At 37.1% G+C, this 21,759-nt stretch overlaps 1 protein-coding gene across 3 annotated transcripts in view; it reads right to left on the bottom strand.

The window, feature by feature from the left end:
- The window catches only part of OXCT1 (3-oxoacid CoA-transferase 1), a 146,611-nt gene that overhangs the window by 75,228 nt on the left and 49,624 nt on the right, over nucleotides 1-21,759 (bottom strand). For all 3 annotated transcript variants that reach the window (XR_007726391.1, XM_050793457.1, XM_050793458.1), the window contains exons 8-11: nucleotides 8,722-8,829; nucleotides 6,958-7,072; nucleotides 4,210-4,304; nucleotides 1,528-1,576 (exon numbers count right to left, since the gene is read on the bottom strand). Coding sequence is in view for 2 of the 3 variants with exons in the window: in XM_050793457.1 (XP_050649414.1) it covers nucleotides 1,528-1,576; nucleotides 4,210-4,304; nucleotides 6,958-7,072; nucleotides 8,722-8,829 (367 nt within the window). In the remaining variant the exon portion in view is untranslated. The remainder of the gene's footprint in view (nucleotides 1-1,527; nucleotides 1,577-4,209; nucleotides 4,305-6,957; nucleotides 7,073-8,721; nucleotides 8,830-21,759) is intronic.

A 21,759-nucleotide genomic window follows, 5' to 3' on the forward strand; every position in this document is an offset into this window, starting at 1 on the left:
CAGTGGAGACCCTCCACCCAACCAGGTTGCTGTGATTTGACTGAGTTATTCTACCAAAGGTCACAGTTCCTATTAAGAGGCCTTTGGTAGAGGAACTCAGTCAAATAACAGCAACCTGCCCCATAAAGCCCAGAGGTGATAATTCCCTGTGGAATTTTACCATCCTTTCGTGGTCTCTTTTAATCCTATCCATGCCTTTGTAAATTGTCCCTTCTTCTAACTCTCAATTACCCTATGTAAGAGTGAGATCTCATTAAACTAAAGAGCTTCTTCACAGCAAAAGAAACTACCATCAGAGTGAACAGGCAACCTACAGAATGGGAGAAAATTTTTGCAATCTACTCATCTGACAAAGGGCTAATATCCAGAACCTACAAAGAGCTCAAACAAATTTACAGGAAAAAAACAAACAACCCCATCAAAAAGTGGGCAAAGGATATGAACAGACATTTCTCAAAAGAAGACATTCATACAGCCAACAGACACATGAAAAAATGCTCATCATCACTGGCCATCAGAGAAATGCAAATCAAAACCACAATGAGATACCATCTCACACCAGTTAGAATGGCGATCATTAAAAAGTCAGGAAACAGCAGGTGCTGGAGAGGATGTGGAGAAATAGCAACACTTTTACACTGTTGGTGGGATTGTAAACTAGTTCAACCATTATGGAAAACAGTATGGCGATTCCTCAAGGATCTAGAACTAGATGCACCATATGACCCAGCCATCCCATTACTGGGTATATACCCAAAGGATTATAAATCATGCTGCTATAAAGACACATGCACACGTATGTTTATTGCGGCACTATTCACAATAGCAAAGACTTGGAATCAACCCAAATGTCCATCAGTGATAGACTGGATTAAGAAAATGTGGCACATATACACCATGGAATACTACGCAGTCATAAAAAAGGATGAGTTCGTGTCCTTTGTAGAGACATGGATGCAGCTGGAAACCATCATTCTTAGCAAACTATCACAAGAACAGAAAACCAAACACCGCATGTTCTCACTCATAGGTGGGAACTGAACAATGAGATCACTTGGACTCGGGAAGGGGAACATCACACACCGGGGCCTATCATGGGGAGGGGGGAGGGGGGAGGGATGGCATTGGGAGTTATACCTGATGTCAATGACGAGTTGATGGGTGCAGCACAGCAACATGGCACAAGTATACATATGTAACAAACCTGCACGTTATGCACATGTACCCTAGAACTTAAAGTATAATATTAAGAAAAAATAAATTAAAAAAAAAAAAATGTTCTCTATTCACAGGCAGGACCCTGACTGACCCATCAAAGCTCTTCCACTAAATGTGTCGTCATCTGCATTTCCTCCTTTATCTTGTTCATTCCTGAACGAGGGAAGACCTAAAAAAATCTTGTCTCCCCTCCTCAACAATGAATACTATGGAGTGCTCTCCAGGAAAAGACAAAGAATTGAGTCCAAACTCTTATTATTTAGCACAATATTAACAGCAAAGGGAAGGGCCAGAAATAAGTGAGCTTACCTGCATTGATGAGATCTGCATCAGCTTCATGTTGTCGTGGATATGGACCCTGTCAAATACAGCATACATCCAATCAGTAAATGAAGATTCTCACTGAATCACATATTAAAACTGTAATATAAGTAACTTCCCTAAAAACCCTAGAAATGTATCATCCGAAGACTAGAGGTAAACTTTTGAAAAATAATTCTGTTGTGTCCATGGCTCTGTTTCTTATGTTAGTCTTTTCTATACTAAAGTTGTGATTGGGCAAATGAAAAATATTTTCTAAAAATTACCAATTTAAAAGAAATGCTATACTATTAGAAATACAAGTCCATAAAACAAAAAGTAATTATTTAGTCCCTACTATGAAAATGTATTAGAAATGTAGGTCAACAAAACTAATGGCAAAACTAATGTAGGCCAGGGCAGTGGCTCATGCCTGTAATCTCAGCACTTTGGGAGGCTGAGGCAGGATGATCACTTGAGGTCAGTTCAAACCCAGGCTGGCCAACATAGTGACACCCCATTCTCTTAAAAATATAAAAATCAAAGAAAAAAGATTTAGTACCTACTATGCAACCAATGTTATTCAAAAACTTTTCCATGAGGATTAATGAATACGAACTACATCACATTATTTGGCCAGAAGGACCTGGAGAGACAAACTTTTAGCTTTCTGATTTGTAAACTGTAGGCCTGAATTTGGGTTTCTAATCTTACTCCTCACTACATCTAAGTTTTGATATACTTATGTCCTTATGTTCCTTTTGCACAGCTACTCTCAGTAAAGTTTTTTAAATTTTCCATATGTTTTTATAACATAACTCTATTTAAATAGGGCAAGTAGTTAAACAATATCACATATATTCGATGAAAAGGGAGGAAACTATAAAAAAATAAAAAGGCATAAGATATAAGATGGCCGGGCGCGGTGGCTCAAGCCTGTAATCCCAGCACTTTGGGAGGCCGAGACGGGCGGATCACGAGGTCAGGAGATCGAGACCATCCTGACTAACACGATGAAACCCCGTCTCTACTAAAAGATACAAAAAACTAGCCGGGCGAGGTGGCGAGCGCCTGTAGTCCCAGCTACTCCGGAGGCTGAGGCAGGAGAATGGCGTGAACCCGGGAGGCGGAGCTTGCAGTGAGCCGAGATCCGGCCACTGCACTCCAGCTTGGGCGACAGAGCGAGACTCTGTCTCAAAAAAAAAAAAAAAAAAAAAGATATAAGATGCAGCCAAAAATGAAGAAATATTATTGGCTGTGAAATTTTTACATACTTTCTAGAGAGAGACCACAAATTTATCCTGTAAACTGAGGTGGCAACTAATGTTCAGAACTATGTAAATTTTCCTTTAAACACTGGCCATGGATAATCCACAAATTTATTTCCCTTTTCTTCAAAACTAGGAATTTGATCACTCTATAATCTCTAAGGCACCTTAAAAACGCAAATCTTTGGCCAGGCGCAGTGGCTCACGCCTGTAATCCCAGAACTTTGGGAGGCCAAGGCGGGTGGATCACAAGGTCAGAAGATCGAGACCATCCTGGCTAACGTGGTGAAACCCCGTCTCTATTAAAAATACAAAAAATTAGCCAGGCGTGGTGGCGGGCACCTGTAGTCCCAGCTACTTGGGAGGCTGAGGCAGAAGAATGGCCTGAACCCAGGAGATGGAGGTTGCAGTGAGCCAAGATTGCGCCACTGCACTACAGCCTGGGCGACAGAGAGAGATTAGGCCTCAAAAAACAAACAAACAAAAAAAAGCAAGTCTTTGACTTCCACATGAATCTGCTTTTATCCAAACATATATCATTTTTGTGTCTGAAAATGTCACGATTATTGCCTCAATGAGTATCAACTATATGCCCATGATCATTATTTATATTTTGAATTATGAATATGTTTCCATATGCATAATTTCTATTGCATTAACAGTTATGATCTACTGAGAAATAAAAGATTATGAATAGACAAACCAAATCCCTGCCATTGTTAAATTAAAATGTCATACAGGAAGTAAAAAATATATGATTTTATTATAATAATGAAAAAATATGGCCTAACTAAGAAAACTGAGCTCATTTGGATGCTTAATCTTAAGGAAGAAAAAAATTTAACCTTTTGGACAATAGGGCCTCGAAAGGAGAATGAGATGAGAACTTCTACAGTTTTTTGAGGCAATCAACTCAAACAATGTCCCTGTCCTAAAGTGGAAACCTTCCTCTTCAGTTTCGCACTCTGAGGTTTAATTTTATTTAACATAGAACTGTTGAGAACCTTCATTATCTTGTCCAACAACAGAAGGATGAGAAAGAGTTTACACAGGAAATCATGAGGTCTCTCTGAATCAGGTTCCACATGGGAGATGCAGTCAGAAAGCCCAGAGTCAGGAACGCACCATCTACTACATAAAATACAATACTATCTTGCTCACATTTTAAGGGAAAAATTCAATATTTTATTATGATAAAAAGAAAAATAAGGTTGGGCACTTTAAGCAACAACTCATATTTCACTTTGTGTGACGGATGCACTAAAATCTCCAGTTTCAGCATCATACAATTTATCCATGTAACCAATAGTCACTTGTACCCCAAAAGCTATTGAAATAAAAAAAAATTAATAAAAAATTTCACAACATGAAATATCTCATTCTTCATTAAGATTGGATTTTAAAAAACAAATTTTCATCTTACCAAACCCAGGACTCCATTTTCACTTTGAAGATGAACAGTCATATTTGGGCTGATAAAGTTGCTAGCCAGGAGAGGGATTCCTATGCCCAAATTAGCTAGAAAAAAAAGATGTTAAGGTCCAGCATATAAAAGGTAGAGAAGTTATACCATAAATCTTCTACATATATAGACTCCAATCACCCTCTGGGCATTATTGTGTAATTTTTCAAAAAAAGTCTCTAATTAGTCATATCTTTTTCAATAACATTAATATGCTTTCCCACCAATATCGTAGTGGCCTCAGAAGCTAGCCATTTGTTACATTTTAACAAAAATATAAGCACATTTTCATTAATGTGCTCTACAAATTTGGGTTGATGTATTATGACTGATTATTAAACACGGCTTGACTTTTAAAGAATTATTTTCACTATTCAAAACTCCTGCCAAAAGATCATTTTTTATCATCTTTATTGATAAATGGAGTTACCATTTTTAAATTTTAAAAAAGTTTTCTGACAATACCAAAATTTCTGCCTAAAAGTATATCAGATCCTTTGGGTCTCTATGGTAACATTCATTGGTAACTGAATGTTCTGTTACATAAAAAGAAAAGTGGGGAAGAAATTACATTTCAGCAAATACAATTGAGCTCATATATAAAGTAGCTGTTGTTAAGGCATCAAAGAGTTAACTGAGGTTGTTGCATCATCTTCCTTATATGATCAAAACAGGAGTGATGATGATTACTACTCAATGATGTAGGTTCAATCCTGCCTATCAACACAGGCAGGCTGATCAGATCAAAGATACACTGCCCGGAACTACTGCCCACTACTGTTCACTACCACTGCACACCAAATACCTCACCAGAACTAGTACAAAGAATGATGGCACTCTGATGAGATTCTAACAGTGAAATCTTCATGAATCAAGGCCAGAGGAGGTTTATATATGGTGCCATATTATAAACTACAAAGGCCAGCAGTACAACTGAATGACCCAGGTCACTTCTTATGGATACAGTAAATCTATGAAGCTATGATTATAGCTACCTGATTTACCTCTAATGTTCTCTCACAGTCTAGTACAGTGTTATTTGTGATTTATTTCTCAATAATGCACAGAACACATTGGGATATTAATTCCATTATGAGCAGGTATTTTTAGGACAGAGCAACCCAAATTACAAGCCTGGTACCTCAACTCTTTCATTATATTGTAGCATTCTCTCAGTTCTTTAATATTTTAAAGTCAAACACCAGGGAGGAAAAAAGTCTATGTATTTTGGGTTGAAAAAAAGTAGGAGATATGGAAAGACCATTTACATAAACTGACTTGCAAATATTTTTCACAGGCAATACAATAACTGAATAAAGAACACCTACAATCAGTATTATAGTCAGTGTTTAAATATCAATGGTAAGTCAGGGTAAGACAGGTTGAGAAGAAAGTCCAGTGACCATCTTTCACCTACTAATTCAACTTGGTTGACTCCGTACCTTGCTGATACAAGAGCTGGAAGAGCAGCAACATGCTATTCCTTTCCCTTATGTGGGTTTGCACCATAACACAAGGTGTAAACTGAAAAATGAACAAAAATGAGGTAGAGGTAAAAAGAAAGGAGAAAAAGAAAAGTTCTCCCAGTCAAGATCACAGTGTGGAAGACTGACATTCATGGACTAGGGAAGCTCAGAGAATGGAGACATTTGTCATGTCTCTCATTCTTTTGGTCCTAGGTCTTTAAGTATGGCTTTACTGTATCCACCATTCAACAAAAATTCATTTTATCATATGCTATGTGTATTTATATGTGTTATTTGTATTATATAATTCAATGTCTGCTGTAGTGAAAACTAGCAAAATGGTGAACAGACTTGTTAAATGCATTCAAAATCCAAATATTAATTATGTCTACCTCCTTTTCTTGACAAAGTATCTAAAGCAGAATTTGAATCATTTGTTGAATACCCTTACAAAATATCAGATATAAAAGGGTACTCACAGGATCTTTTTCAAGAGAATAAGAGGGCTGTTAAGAAGTTGGATCTTTCTTTGTAGGTTCTGGATATTAGCCCTTTGTCAGATGAGTAGATTGCAAAAATTTTCTCCCATTCTCGGGGCCTATCATGGGGAGGGGGGAGGGGGGAGGGATTGCATTGGGAGTTATACCTGATGTCAATGACGAGTTGATGGGTGCTGACGAGTTGATGGGTGCAGCACGCCAACATGGCACAAGTATACATATGTTACAAACCTGCACGTTATGCACATGTACCCTAGAACTTAAAGTATAATAAATAAATAAATAAATAAATAAATAAAATAAAAAAAGAAGTTGGATCTTTCAATGAGTATGCAAATGTCAGGATAGAGAGCAAGTAAATAGCACTGGTTATTACTAAGAATTCTGAGATTTGAAAACACTCATCTTGGGTAATCTCTTTTCCCAATAATCTCCCATTAAATGCAAGTTGTACTGAAATCTATTGTGTATTATAAAATAGCTAAGCAAATTATTGATTGCCATTTTGTTTCAAGAAGGCAAAGAGATATCTGTTATATATCTTGACATCTTTGGGTTATATGCCACATTTTGTAAAAAAAAAAAAAAAAAAAAAAAAAACAACAAAAAAAAAACATTGATTAATTACCTTAAAAGTTACCGTAGACTAGAGATGACTCACTATGCAAGAGGTCTAATAGCCTGATCAATATGGGAAAAGCAAAGGCTACGTCTTTGCCCAGGCTCAGAAGGATAAAGGATACCATACATGCCATCCTCAAACTCAAGAGCGGCCCTCTTGATGATTCGTTCCCTTACGTCATCTCCAGGTTTAGCAGATTTGGCTTCCTCATCTCCCTCTTTCCGGATTGATAAACGCTTTAAATTAAACAGAAATAAATTATTCGTGGTTGAAGGTATGCTTTGTATTTTATCACTGCTGAAATAAATTTTACTGGAAAAAAGATGAGCTCGCTCCCATTATTATGAGACAAATCTGCAATATACCAGAGATTTAAAAAAATACTATGGGTGATATTTGATGGTAGAAATAATTCTTTAGGAACTAAATGAAAGTGGTCAGATTTGTTTAAAGAGGAAGATATGCTCTTCAGTCTGTTTGAAGCAAATAATCTGTTACTATCATCACACTGTCTGCTACTTCTGTTACTTTTCCAACTAACTTATCCTCTGGTGCACAGGGACTGGCCAGAAGAATGAAAGAGGAACAGACTTTGGGAATGTGTTTTTCAGGGCTATCAGAATGTGTTTACCAGGTGTTGCTGCTGCCAATTGCCTGTTTCCACCTGCAAAGTCTAGACTACTTTTACCACAAATGCATCACAGGAATCACAGAAATACGCAGAAACCAGCCAGGAAACTATTTCCTTTATTAAGTCTCTTTGACACAAACAGGCTCATGTTTGCAAAAGTCGCATCCTTTCTTCCTAGGCCCCAACACTGGTTTTGTATTATAAAATGTCTTCCTGTTTGATATCTGTAAGGTAGATATCTCTGGCACCCTACTATATGTCTATTCTGTTGCTGATCCCTAGACACTTCTGAATCATGATAGTAATTCTGGCAAAGTGGCCGTTCTCTGTTCTCACTGGCTGATGATTTAGATATGTGTCCCCTCCAAATCTCAGGTTGAAATGTACTTTCCAATGTTGGAGGTGCGGCCTAGTGGGAAGTGTTGGATCATGGATGCAGATCCCTTATGAATTGGCTTAGTGCCATCCCCTGGGAAATGCAGGAGTTCTCCCTCTGTTAGTTTACACACCAGTTGGTTGTCTAAAGGAACTTGGCACCTTCTCTCTCTCTCGCCATGTGACATGCCTGCTTCCCCTTTTCCTTCTGCTCTGAGTAAAAGCTTCCTGAGGTCCTGACCAGAAGCAGATGCTGGTGCCATACTTCATGTATAGCCCACAGAAGTGTGAGCCAAATAAACTTCTTTATAAATTACCCAGTTTCAGGTATTCCTTTACAGCAATGCAATAGGGACAAACACACTGGCCTTAGAATACCTTCAATGCTCCTGGTACCTACATTCCTTGCCACAATCTCATACTCACCAGCTACCCACAGCCCGAAGCTAATTAGAATGACATTCTGCACTCTAGAAAAGTGCAAAGCACCTTCAAGATAGACAATTTTGAACAACCAAACATTAAGATAAGACTTCAGCAGGGGTAAAACCACCAAAGACATGATTATTCTTATGTCCCCTCTAAGACAGCCAGAAAAACTATACATCATAAATTAGGACAATAGAAGCCTGGTAGACACAGCCTAGAGAATCTCATGACATGGTGATACATATTTTGTGATGACAAGGCACTGTCAGGCTGCACAGAGGCATAGATCATCGTATCCCCATTATGATAAGACACATGAGAAGCTCTTACTAAGATCCAAAACCAGACTTTCAGCTCAGCTCCAGTTCCCCATCATCTGGAATGGTCTCAAGGATGCATTATCTCTGTAACTGGATCCGTGAATACTGACAAAGCAGCTAAGTCAATTACCTCAATTCTTTTCTCATATTTTTCTCCCTTTATAAGGCGATGTACATAAATCTGAGGAATATGGATGTCTTCTGGAGCAAATGCTCCAATATCCACAATTTCTTCAACCTAGACAAACAGAAATTTCTTTCAAAGTTAGTGAAAGCTTAAAGTGAATATTTTTAATTTTTTTAAAAGTATATACATCTTCACACACAACTTAGGCTGGATACACGATGTAAATATATATGACAGAATATGAACATTTATCTATGTATGTCTATGTGCACATATGGGTAATGTCTATACACCTCCTGGACCCACAAAAGAGAAGAAATTCAAGTGCATGTTTCTGAACAGAAAATACAGACCATAGAGCTCCAGAAGTTAGCCTTTGCTTAAAAGAGTCTCAGTTACAAATTTGTCAAATTGTTTGTCAGTACGGCTGCTTGAACTTTCACAAATTGCAGCTCAACAATGCAAAACTTGATAGTACATTCCTTAAACACAGATTTTCCTAAATTAATGGGAAATTTATCATATCAAAGACAAAAATCTGTAATAACATCTGCATGGTCAATTGAATAGCTTTTTAAATAAAGATACGAATGCTATTTGTAACAGTTGTAAACTATTCTTGTTAGCTTCCTGGGATTGTGATACAACTGCAATTGCTGAAATAATTTACTTAAAGACAGATAATTCCAATATGGAAACTCAAAACTAAAATATTAATTAACAACTAGAAATACTCAATTTAATTAGAATCAAAGTCATTCACCAAGAATAAGGTCATATCATAACAACATGAAACGCCTCCACATTAGTCTGTTATTTTAGAATTCATTTAAAAGACAATTTTTCTATCAACATAAAACAGTTCAAAATAACAAGGATCAAGAAAAACTAAACTTGACATTGTTGTGGTCAAAGAATTAGCTTTCTGGTGACACACACGCACACAAACACACATACCTTTAAGTTGTGAGTACTCAGCTTAACAGATACACTATCTAAAGCAAATAATTGTCTGCTTCCATGAACTGACTTATACAAGGAGAGTTGTATTGATTTTTGTTTCCTAAACTATTCACTGAAATCTGGAAATCTGTGAGGTTAAGTAGCCCTTCTTATGCTGTTGTACTACTATATGCCTTCACTAGGCTCTTCCTACGGTGCAAGAATACCAGGGCTTACAGAAGACATTTTACTCATTGTGCAATGCACACAAATAGCTGAAAAAGGCAAGGACATGGTGGATTAAAGCTATCATCTTTGATAAACAGAAAAATTTTGACCAAAATCAAACAAAAATTCCAAGGAAAGATCAGAAAACATGTCAGCATCCAAGTTGAACTACTGGGTAGAGAGGCACCTGGGGATGAGTGAGGAGACAGGGAAAGTGGGGCCGAAGACCCCTTGCCACTGCACTCTATGTCCTCCCCTTGAAAACTCTCTATGCTCCAGTATTTTCTATTCAAGGTGGAGGTGGGGAATGCAGAGCAGCTAAGCACTACTGCTACCTCTTCAACTGGCTGGAACTTTCAGCCATTAGGGCTCATTCACATCTTTACATATTCAGTTTTAGCCTTCAAAGAAGTTGGTGACTTTAAAAATGTGTTTGTACATTAATCCAGTATCCTGAGGACAGACATGAAGATTTATTATTCATGAAAATACTAACCTCAAAATTTATGGTGTATCCATGTGATTAATCAATATTATGCACTCATAATATTTAATGACATCTCATAATATCATGTTTCATAAAATCAAGATTTTGTATAAGTAAATAAAAATTTATAGAAATGCACTTTGGCATAGACAATTATTTATATACCTACAGAAAACAAAAGGAAACACATGGAAATGCCAAGAATTGTTATCTCTGGGTAACAGCACAAGTTGTTTTTATTTTCCTTTTACTTTTATAATCAAAGGGAAACCCACAATGTTGTTTTTTCAAAAGATGTGATAAACACTAAGTTTCTAAAACTAGGAGATCATAAGTGGGGCATGTGATGAATCTCACAATTAGTTAGAAATGTACCAAAGAGGGTATGTTAAAAAGAAAATAGAGATTCCAAGAAAAACTGAAGTTTCTAAACCCTAAAAGCAGTCACAACATTATGAGCTAAACTAAGGAAACCCTTCTTGCCTGCATATTTGAAAATAATAATGCGAATTATTTTTCACGCCTAATGTTGCTCCAAAAGGTCAGGCCCTCAAATCTCTTGCTACAATTGAGACAGCAGCTTCCTATTTGGTCTTCCTGCCTCACCCTCTAGCAGGGGCAAGGAACATAATAAAAAAGGAAGAAAAAAAAAATCAGTATTGCTCACTTAAACTGAAAATGCTGATGGAAACCCGTCACTATTTTCTTTTGGTTCCACCAAAGAATGTTTCAACAGAAAACACCAAATCAAGACAAAGCTTCATTACCAAGGACAATTACATCATAACTCTCAGAACTAACAGAATGAATGTGTCCTGGTAAAACAACTCTGATAAGCAAGAATCTAGCTAAACATAAACAATTACATGTTTTGTCATCCTAATATGAATGGTTTTCAGACTGTAGAAAATGCATGTGCAGCATTTGTCAAAATAACAACACTCAACAGTATTGAAAACATCTATACAAAAATCAAAGCTTTCTCAGAGTTGGTTAGCGGAGTTAATAGCTAAGAAAGAAAATATTTGAAGTACAAACCAAAAGAAGAAAACATGTTTTCAGACAATCTATGAAAAGTGTTAAAAAAAAAAAAAAATGAAGAAGCAGAACTATCTTAATGCTAGCTATTGAAGGGACTGACTTCAGTGCCAGTTTTGTGTGATCTTGAGAACAGTAAGAAAGAAACAATGGAAGGATTAAAAAGTCTAGTGATATCAGGTGATAACATAAGCATTACTGGAAAACCTGATGAGAAAATGATGACTAAAATGAGCTGGTTAGGAAAAACTAAAAATAAAAGACCCCCAGATCCCTTACCAAAGACTGCAGAGTTTTCCTCCTGAAGTTAGAAATGGGTAAGACAGAATAAAGGACAAAGAAAAAGCCTCAGGGCAAAGCAATAGGCAGATCTAAGTGTCCTCATGCAAGATCGAGATGGAAGAAAGGTAGCTAAGAACAACCTGGACTTTTCCATGGCACTATGAATAGATGTCATGTCCCACCACTTGCTACAACCAGAAATCCAGACATTTGAGGCTTCTCTAATTGGTACTCGTCTTCAGTCATTAACAGAAAAATAGAGACTAGGAAATGTTGTTATTGATTTGAACTTTGTTTTAAAAGGTTGCTTTCTCTGCCCTGCACTCTTCCTACTTTATAACTCTGAAAACTTATTTTAAAGCTTAGAGAAGGATAAGAATTCATCCCTTGGTGACAATGTGTTTGTGATTGCTTGGCAAACATTACTTATATCTAGGTAAGGGAAGAGAGGAGCTGCAAGGCAATAACGTCCTCATTTTTTATTTTATTTTAGTGACAACCTCAATCTGTTATAGACACAAAAACGGGACCAACCCTAAATGGTGTTAGTGAAAAATGCTGCACACCTGCAAAACTCTGTGTATGATACAAAGTAAGGGCTGTTGAGGGGGAGGAAGGGGAAGACTCACATTCCAGACTTTCTTCCTGACTCATTTTAAGTTTCAAAAAAGTTTAGGAGGAACGTGCTTCTTTTGCCAAAAAGAAAAGAAAAAATCAGAAAACAAGCAATAACGTCTAGAATCATGAGAAACATTAACTCCAAAAGAGAGGGGAGAAAAAGCAGCTGTAGAAGACTAGAAAAATAGAAGGGGGAGACAATAAGCAATAAGAGAAGTTACAAGTTAAATGCAGAGGTGCTCTGGATGTTAAAATGAGTAAAATGAAGAGAAAATGTGAATAAGACCTCATGTTCAATAGATCAATAGGATAACCATAGTTAATAATCTACTGTACCTCTCAAAGCAGCTAGAAGAGAGTAATTTGAATGTTCTTAGCATAAAGAATAGATAAATATGGTAATGGATATCCCAATTACCCTGATTTGATCTTTATGTTATACGAATATATCAAATTATCACAGGTACCCTGAAAACATACAGGTCTATTATGTATCAAAAAAAATAACTTTTTAAACAAGAGGCAATGTAGAGAAAGGGGAGGTCAGCATGTAAGGCATCTTTCTCAAAGATTCAAATGAAGAGAAAAAAATCCAAAGGAGCAAGAAAGTGAATATATTCTTAGGCTTCATGCTAAGGAATGATAGGATCAGTACAAAAACACGGAAGAAAATGGTATGAAAGCTAAAAAGGCCAAGGACAGATACATATGGTCTTAGACGTCTATAAGGAAATGCACAAAGATGGAAAAGTTGAGGGGCTACTAACGAATTCGCAACCTTTAAAATGGTGGTACATATGATTGCATAGTCATTATTGAAACTGAGTAGATGGGATCTCCTGCCAACAGACATTCCACAATGCCCAATGAAAAATAAACATAACAAAAAAGCATGTTCTGTCAAGAAAATATGCATACAACTGGGATGCCACTGACCTAGGCATGAAGTGTGGTAAGGAATATTTAAAGTGAGTTTAAAGGGAGAAAGAATATCACACTGATCGTTATATAATGCCCAAAGACAGAGATGATATATTTGTAATAGAAGTGACAAAAATTGGCTCAAATAAGAGATGCCAATTATTTGAACATCTTCTATTCATCACAGTCTGCTGATAACTCTGTATTGCCTTCTGGTAACTTCTGTATTGCCTTCAGAATAAAACAGTGAGAGAAACCATGATTCAGGACCTCTAACCAGCAAGAATAAATTGCTTGGTAAAGTAGAAATGACAGAAATATTGAGAAAAAAATGACAATGTAAAATTGGAATTGGAAATAGACCAGGAAGTGAATCCTAAACGTACACAGAAATATATCCTGGTCTTTGAAGAAAAGATTTCAGTAAGTTCAGAGAAAAGAGAAGCAGGATCAAGAGGTCAGAAACTCAAAATGACAAATGGGCTTATGAAAGATGAGGACTGCAAAACTTCCATTCTGACAATATGAACATGGGTTATATTGACAAGGAAGAGAATGGTTATAAAGAAATGAGTGGGCCAGGCGCGGTGGCTCAAGCCTGTAATCCCAGCACTTTGGGAGGCCGAGACGGGCGGATCACGAGGTCAGGAGATCGAGACCATCCTGGCGAACACGGTGAAACCTCGTCTCTACTAAAAAAAAAAAAAAAAATTACAAAAAAAAACACAAAGAACTAGCCGGGCGAGGTGGCTGGCGCCTGTAGTCCCAGCTACTCGGGAGGCTGAGGCAGGAGAATGGCGTGAACCCGGGAGGCGGAGCTTGCAGTGAGCTGAGATCCGGCCACTGCACTCCAGCCTGGGCAACAGAGCGAGACTCCATCTCAAAAAAAACAAAACAAAACAAAAAAAAAAGAAATGAGTATAACAACATGGATAGCTTTGTGTTTCTTCATATTTTATCAGGGCTCCCACAAAAGAGACACATATGACCTAGGACAAATGGAAGTTATGAAACCTTAAGAGGTCTATCAAAAGATACAAAATCAGAATGAGATGAGGACTCCTCAAAATGCTCAAGATGAGGAAAGGGTGGCTCCTGGGGTGATTTTGTCTTTGCTGCTGCTGCTGGAGAATTTGAAAATGATAATCACTACTGTTTGGGCAGAAGACAGGAAAAAACAGAGCAGTTGAATTTCATTTTGTTTCTGACTTCACCAGGAAGAAAGTAAGTAGAACTAGTATGATTATGAAGAAATTCAATTCCAAGAAGAGATACCCAGATTCTCTGTACCAATTCTAGGCTGTAGACCCACAACATCTATATCCCAGGACCCTTAAAGAGCCTGAAGATACGATAACAGAATTACAGTCAAGCGAAAAATGGCAGAGGTGTCAACTGAGAGGCAAATATACCCTTTTCAAAAGGAGGGCTCAATCTACAACAGTATTCTAAAATGGATTATTATATACGTGGTCTAGATGGCCATAAAGAGAGAAAACAATTGGACAGCAGTCTAAGTCTTCCCCCCAATTAAATCATGTCATACGATCTTTATTAATTTGTGATCAGGCTAGAACATAAGTAGGCCAGGAAAAAAGCACAGCGTGTAGTTCCACAGAGCCTCTGATCCAGCCCTTCACATAAGAGTCTTATAGACATAGCAGAAAAATGTGACTTGAGCTCATTCACTTAAAATTAACAAATACAAACTAAGCACCTACTAGATTTGGCAAGGAAGAAAACAGAAGAGGTGTATGCTCTGGTGTACGGAAAGGTAGACAAATACTTGAAGAACCATAAGTATATGGTGGCTTGACAAAGCCTTAGGGGGAAGTCTTCAGTGCTGTGGTTTTTAACTTTTGAGGGTACATGTACTACTTTAAGAATCTCATGGGTCATTTCAGGTACACAAAGGTTTCTTTAGGTATAAAATCCTTTGTAAGATTCCACGGAATTACTCCACAGACATCTGTCCACCCTCGTCCCCTAGCTCCAGCCTAGAACCCCGCACTAACGATTTGATGTCTTTGTCCTATCCTGTTCAGTCAACATATTTACAAGGCTTTAAATGAAGATAAGGAAGTCAGCATTATAGTTAAGGGGCAAGGGTTTGGGTGCATCTCTTTCTCTAAGAGAGAAGACAATCTGATGCTCATTCCTCCAAGTATTTACCAAAAGAAGTGACAACCATATTCAGGGAGTTGAACCACTCTTTTAAATGCCCCAAGGACGGTATGCCCCTAGAACAAACCAATTACCTTTATACCACAGTCATAAAGAGTCAGTTTTTCTTTCTTGCAATCAAGTGAGCTATTTCTTACCATTAAAACATAGTGCCTGACATAAAACTGTCTGGTTGTAGTAGCAAGAATAGTTGTATTTCATCTGATCATTAGCTTTCTTTTATATGTACTATTAACTATATAAATACTTTGATTTTTATTTGGCATCCCAGGCCTCACTCATGTTTATCATTATAGTATCAATTTTTAGTCCAATCCTAGAACCACTGTACAGTTCTACCATTCCTTTTCATTCTTATAACTCTGTTCTTAATTGATGCTATCATGTATATTTATGTCTTATAAGCTATTTTAAATCATCTTTGGGAAAAAAACAGGTAAAAATTAAACAGCACATTTATCAAACTGGAAACTGATCCAAGGCCAGAAAGAATAGCTAATTCAATGAAGACAGAAAATGATCTCTACTGGTTAGGAAAATAAAATGGGCAAGTGTTAACTGAATGAACTTCAGCAGGGAGTAAAGTTAATGTCCTAAAATACCTGGCCTAATAGTTTTTTGAAATGCAAATAGAAAGGTTTAGCTAACCACCAGTACAAAGACTATTACGTGACAGAAGTACTTCCAAACACCAAGAGTCTTCCTTTCTCTGTTTGCTGTCCAGTCTCAGAGTTGGTGATAGCACCTTCAACGTAATGTACCTCAATAGAAAACAAAAACAGTCCTTCCTCCCTACAATGCCTCATTTTAAAATGCAGGATGTGAAAAATGGATAAAGCAGTCTAAACTCTAGAGGAAAAGCTTTATCTGAAATAACTCAGTTTGTTAAAACTGACTAGCAGCAAAATTAATAGCTTACATATTAAATCCTTATATTATACAACTTCTGACCCATATTGATTTGAAAAAAGTAGAAATGTTACTTCATATACCATCCCAATAGTTTTTGTAATATGGAAGAATTGTTTAAAAAAATTAAAAGCAGTTTAAATATTTTCATTTCCACTGACTCTCAAACCAAGCTAAAACAGCAAAATACCAGCATTGATTAGACTAACACTTTATTTTTATTTTACTTTTTGAGATGACATCTCATTATGTTGCCCAGGTTTGTCTCAAATTCCTGGGCTCAAGAGATTCTCCTGCCTCAGCCTCCTGAGTAGCTGGGATTACAGGCATGCACTACGATGCCCAGCTGCTAACATTTTTTGTTTGCCCAGAAATGCCAATCTTCTCTTTATGTGTGACTTACTAACATTCAGGCAATATTCTAAATATCCAGATTTCATTTGTCATATCTCTTTTAAAAAAGAAACTTCATTAGGACTGTAGCAAATCCAGAGAAATAATTAAAATGAATACAGCTACCCAAAGGAATTAAAATACATCTAACATGTTCATTCAAAGCACCAGTCTTATCTGTAATAGATTTTAAAAAATTACACCATTATCATATACCCCAAGGAAAACAGGGAGACCTAATATAATTAATAGAATTAAACGAGGAACATTTTCTAGTGAAGAGAGTCACAGAGAAACAGTAAGAGAAAAAGTTTGTGTTGGGTTTTTACAGCTACAGAAAGGCTGCCTATTGGTAATGCCAATTCAACTTTAAAATGTTACTCTAAGACTATTTCCTTCAATTTGAGGCTGTTAATCATCCCTGAAGCACTTTATAATGCAGGAACACAACACTTAACACATAAAATGCAAAATGGGATTGGGTTAAACCCTAGCATTTCCAGAACACAGTTAATGGCTGCTAAATCTAACAGATTTCATTTGAATTCAGCATGAGAATGACTCAACAGTCCCTAAATTTAAAATTGTTTAGCATGTGCATTAGAAGAATTTTACTTTATTTCATTTTTTTAAATGTCCTCCACGTTTTCATTTCTGCAGAGCAGTAAGTAGAGCAGAATCCTACATATTTCATTAAGAAAATTAAGATGCCATGTTTGTTTTCCCTGATTTATATGAGGTAGATATGAAATGGAAAAATAAACTTTAAAACAAAATATTTATTCCTCTCTGTGGTTCAATTTTCAAAACTAGATCTTTAAGTCCTAAAGAAATTCAAACATGTTTATCACATTTCAACTATGACTTTAGCATTATGATCATATGGCTCTTCTCTTAGTACAAGTAAGGGGATGCACAATCAGTTTTACTGCTGGCACCACTTGGTTCAGGTTTTTCTAACTCACTGAATTACAGCATCTAGTCATCACTGGGAAAACAGGGCAAGTCTTAATTTTGGTGTTAAATTAAATAATTCAAACTTAAAGCTCTTGGAATTTTAAATCATTCTGACCCTGGAGAGGAGTGTGGCTGTGCAGCCAGGGTCTCTTGGCATGCAGCTGCAACTTCTGCCCTTTTTTCTATAAATAATTAGAAAAACCAAACAGCACTAGAGATAAGACCCCCTTAAGATCACTACCCTTCTTCATGGAGTAATAAACTAACCTTCCTTGAGTCAAATCATTACAACATATTATCTAGTCTCATATGGAAAATGTTGTAGTACTGCTAGAATTTCTGTGCCTCTATCAGTGAAAACTTTTCAATATTGGCATGCTAACCCCATTTGTTTATAGAGTGTCTCCTGCGTGGCTACCCTCAGACCATACTCAAACTCTACACTTAATCATATCTTCTGAATCTCATTATTTATGGTTGACAGTAGCCATCATTCAGACAATGACTGAAATCTACCATGAGTAAAGCTGATCAAGGTCCCAAATCCAAAATATCTTCCTGGCATATAAACTCATCCCCAAAACTCAACACCATATTTGAAAAGTCTTAATTTTTCAAATATGGTGATCAAATATGATGATTAAAAGAAGAGTAGGAATGGTTGATAATGAACAGCAATTTATTGATGTCAATATTTAGTAAGGGACATTTTAGCCCATATAATTCTAATGCCATGTATTTCACTGAGCTTTCCTATGGATAAAAAAAAATAAGACAGTATGATAAACAAAGTACTGGATTTGAAGTCAGAAGACATAGATTTGTGGTTTCAGCCCTAACATCATCTAATACTACGTTCTTACATGAATCACCTAAAGTCATTTCACCTTTAAAATGAAAAAGTTGAACTGTAAATCAAGTCTAATATTCTTCCCAGCACTTGCATGATCGTTAAGTCTATACTAGTTCCTAGATATTCTATTACAAGACCATAAAGTATGCACATTATTGTGTAGTATCTTTCTAACTATTCTGGATATTGAACACTCTAGATTAACGTCATCTTACTGGACATATCGGTTAAATGAAAAACATGATTTTAATTCCATGCCACGCAGCATATCTTCAATACCCCTCTGTACTTGTGTACTTGCTATATCCATCCTTTTCTGACCAAACAGGCTGTTGAATTTACAAGGCCAGTTTATTTGCCAATTTATTACTTTATAACCCTTTGTATAACTAGGTAACTACCATATGGCTTGTTTTGCTTTTGCAGAGTAATAAAAGCTTACTGAATGAGACACACTATACCAGCCAATACTAAAAGGCACACCTTGAGATAAAATGATCTCAGAGAAGTCAGAGGAAACTAGTCACAGTAATAAGGAAGGGAGTTACAGAACAGTTGGTGGCACATTATCAAGACTCTCAATGCAGGACTGACAATGGCCTCAAATATAAAACCATCAGGAAGAACCACTGAACACAAGGCATTTTTGCTTTCTTAGACCATGGCAGGATAATGATGTCAATCAAGTAAAATATATAGAACATTTCTAAGCCCGCGAAGTGTTGTGTATGTTTTGAACCTGCTGACTCAGTGACTTAAATATCATTTAATGAGCAGCTATTATACCCCAGGCATTGTGTTACATACTGGGACTACTGAGATGAGTAAGACAAGGTCCTACAAGGTGCTCACAGTTTCATGGAGAAGACAGGTAACCAGAGAATCACAATAAAACATGAAAATAAGTGCAATAATAGAGGGAACATTCCACTGACCAGGCAGAAAATCAGCCACAAAAAGAGGGAGAACATTCTAGGCAGTAGGAATGTCAAGGGCAAAGGGTAGGGAAGGATGTGATCTCATGAGAGAATGTGAGGATGTGTTATTTGTCAAAGGACCTAGGGTACACTGGAAATAAAAGCATTGCATCAGAAGTCCAAAATTTTATTCTGTGGAATGAGGAACCTAATTTTGGAAAAGCTATCAGAAATGGTAAGAGCTAACTGAACAAAAAAGGAAATATGATGTCCTTTACACTTCAAAAAATTCTCAAGAGAGTTCACTTTAGTTAATGCTGCTGGGACAGTTTCTTCTGATTATTGTGGCTTCTCGCCAGAAAAAAATTTAACACATTGGCAATTACCTTTTCTCGCTTTTATTAATTTTTGGTTGTGCACCTGGATTTTCAAGGGGCCTAGTAAAAGGCCATATTTGCATATGTTCTAATATTAGGAGACTGCCAGATGCTACATGCTCAAACTATACTAATACATGAAAATAATCTGTTTGTAAGACAAAAATTAACAAAAGGGGTCAATGAATCACATTTATCACTTTTTCCCACATTTCTTACTAAAATCATTTATATAAGCCATGACTTTAAGATGCCTTCTTTCAGTTTTGTCCTTTAACCAGAAAGATTTGAAGAGTGACTCCTTTAAAAAAAAAAAAAAAGAAAGAAAAGAAAGAAAAAAAGCAACTAATTTTTCAAATGAAACAATCTTGCATAAGCCCTAATTATCACTTCAGTATTTGTAGACTAGATCTATATTTGAAGTTGGAAAAAAATACCATTTTTTGACAAGGTCTCTGGAAGGAGTGAGGAAAGCCACTATTATTTTTAATCAGAGTGACTCTCAAATCATAAGTTATATTTTTAACACAAACATGAAATAAATTGATAAGTAGGTCACAAGTTGTTAAACCAAAAGAGAGCAAAATTAGGAAAAGGAATCCATGTCATTCTTTGTATGAAGATAATTTTTTTTAGGAGAACATCCCCTGAGTTTGTATCAGTGACAGTGTACCTTATTTAATAACCTTTCAAGAGGGAGTATCATAAAGATTCTAAAACCATTAATATGTTAGAAATGCACTCTGGCTCTTCCTTTTTTGGCAGGTGGGGGACGGAGCTTCACTCTTGTTGCCCAGGCTGGAGTGCAGTGACGGGATCTCAGCTCACTGCAACCTCTGCCTCCCAGGTTCAAGCAATTCTCCTGCCTCAGCCTCTCGAATAGCTGGGATTACAGGCACACGCCACCACAACGATTAATTTTTGTATTTTTAGTAGAGACAGGGTTTCACCACATTGGCCAGGCTGGTCTCGAACTCCTGACCTCAGGTGATCCGCCTGCCTCAGCCTCCCAAAGTGCTGGGATTACAAGCTTGAGCCTTTTTTTTTTTTTTTTTTTTTCCTAACATAATCTATGTCCTCATTAGCAACGAGATTATTTTGTGAGAAATCACGACTGTAAGTTTTAGAAGGTTATCTCAAAACAGTGAATCAACAGCACTTGACTCACACCTTATTTTATGAAGGGGCTCTGTGGGTATAGCTGCTGGCCATGGTTACCTTCTCTCTGGGAATCTTATCCATATTTACTTCTACAACTGGTTACTGCTCTAGGTTCAAAATGTTCTTCCTTTTCTAGTCTACTAACTATAGGCAATCAAGTTCTTGTCCTGGGTCAAGCAGCCAGGAGGATTCTCCAGGAAGCTGGGTTCTAATCTAGAGTGCCTGGCTCCAGAGCACACATATCAACCATACCCTGTACCTTTTCTTCCCTCTCACACAACTCCTCAACTAAGTGGGAGGTTTAAGAACACTTGGGAATAAAATACTAGTGACATTCCCATTAAAATAAGACACAAAATCACAAAAGAAATAGTCAATAAATATATGGAAAATATTTCATGTCTCGGCCGGGCGCGGTGGCTCAAGCCTGTAATCCCAGCACTTTGGGAGGCCGAGGCGGGCGGATCACGAGGTCAGGAGATCGAGACCATCCTGGCTAACACGGTGAAACCCCGTCTCTACTAAAAATACAAAAAAAGAAATTAGCCGGGCGTGGTGGCGGGCGCCTGTAGTCCCAGCTACTCCGGAGGCTGAGGCAGGAGAATGGCGTGAACCTGGGAGGCGCAGCTTGCAGTGAGCCGAGATCGCGCCACTGCACTCCAGTCTGGGCGACAGAGCGAGACTCCGTCTCAAAAAAAAAAAAAAAAATTTCATGTCTCTTGTCAGATATCCAGTTAAAACTATAGGGTGGCATTTTTCACCTAGCAAGTTATC

This window comes from Macaca thibetana, chromosome 6 (genome assembly GCF_024542745.1).
Source record: "Macaca thibetana thibetana isolate TM-01 chromosome 6, ASM2454274v1, whole genome shotgun sequence".
In the NCBI taxonomy this organism is placed as follows: domain Eukaryota; kingdom Metazoa; phylum Chordata; class Mammalia; order Primates; family Cercopithecidae; genus Macaca; species Macaca thibetana.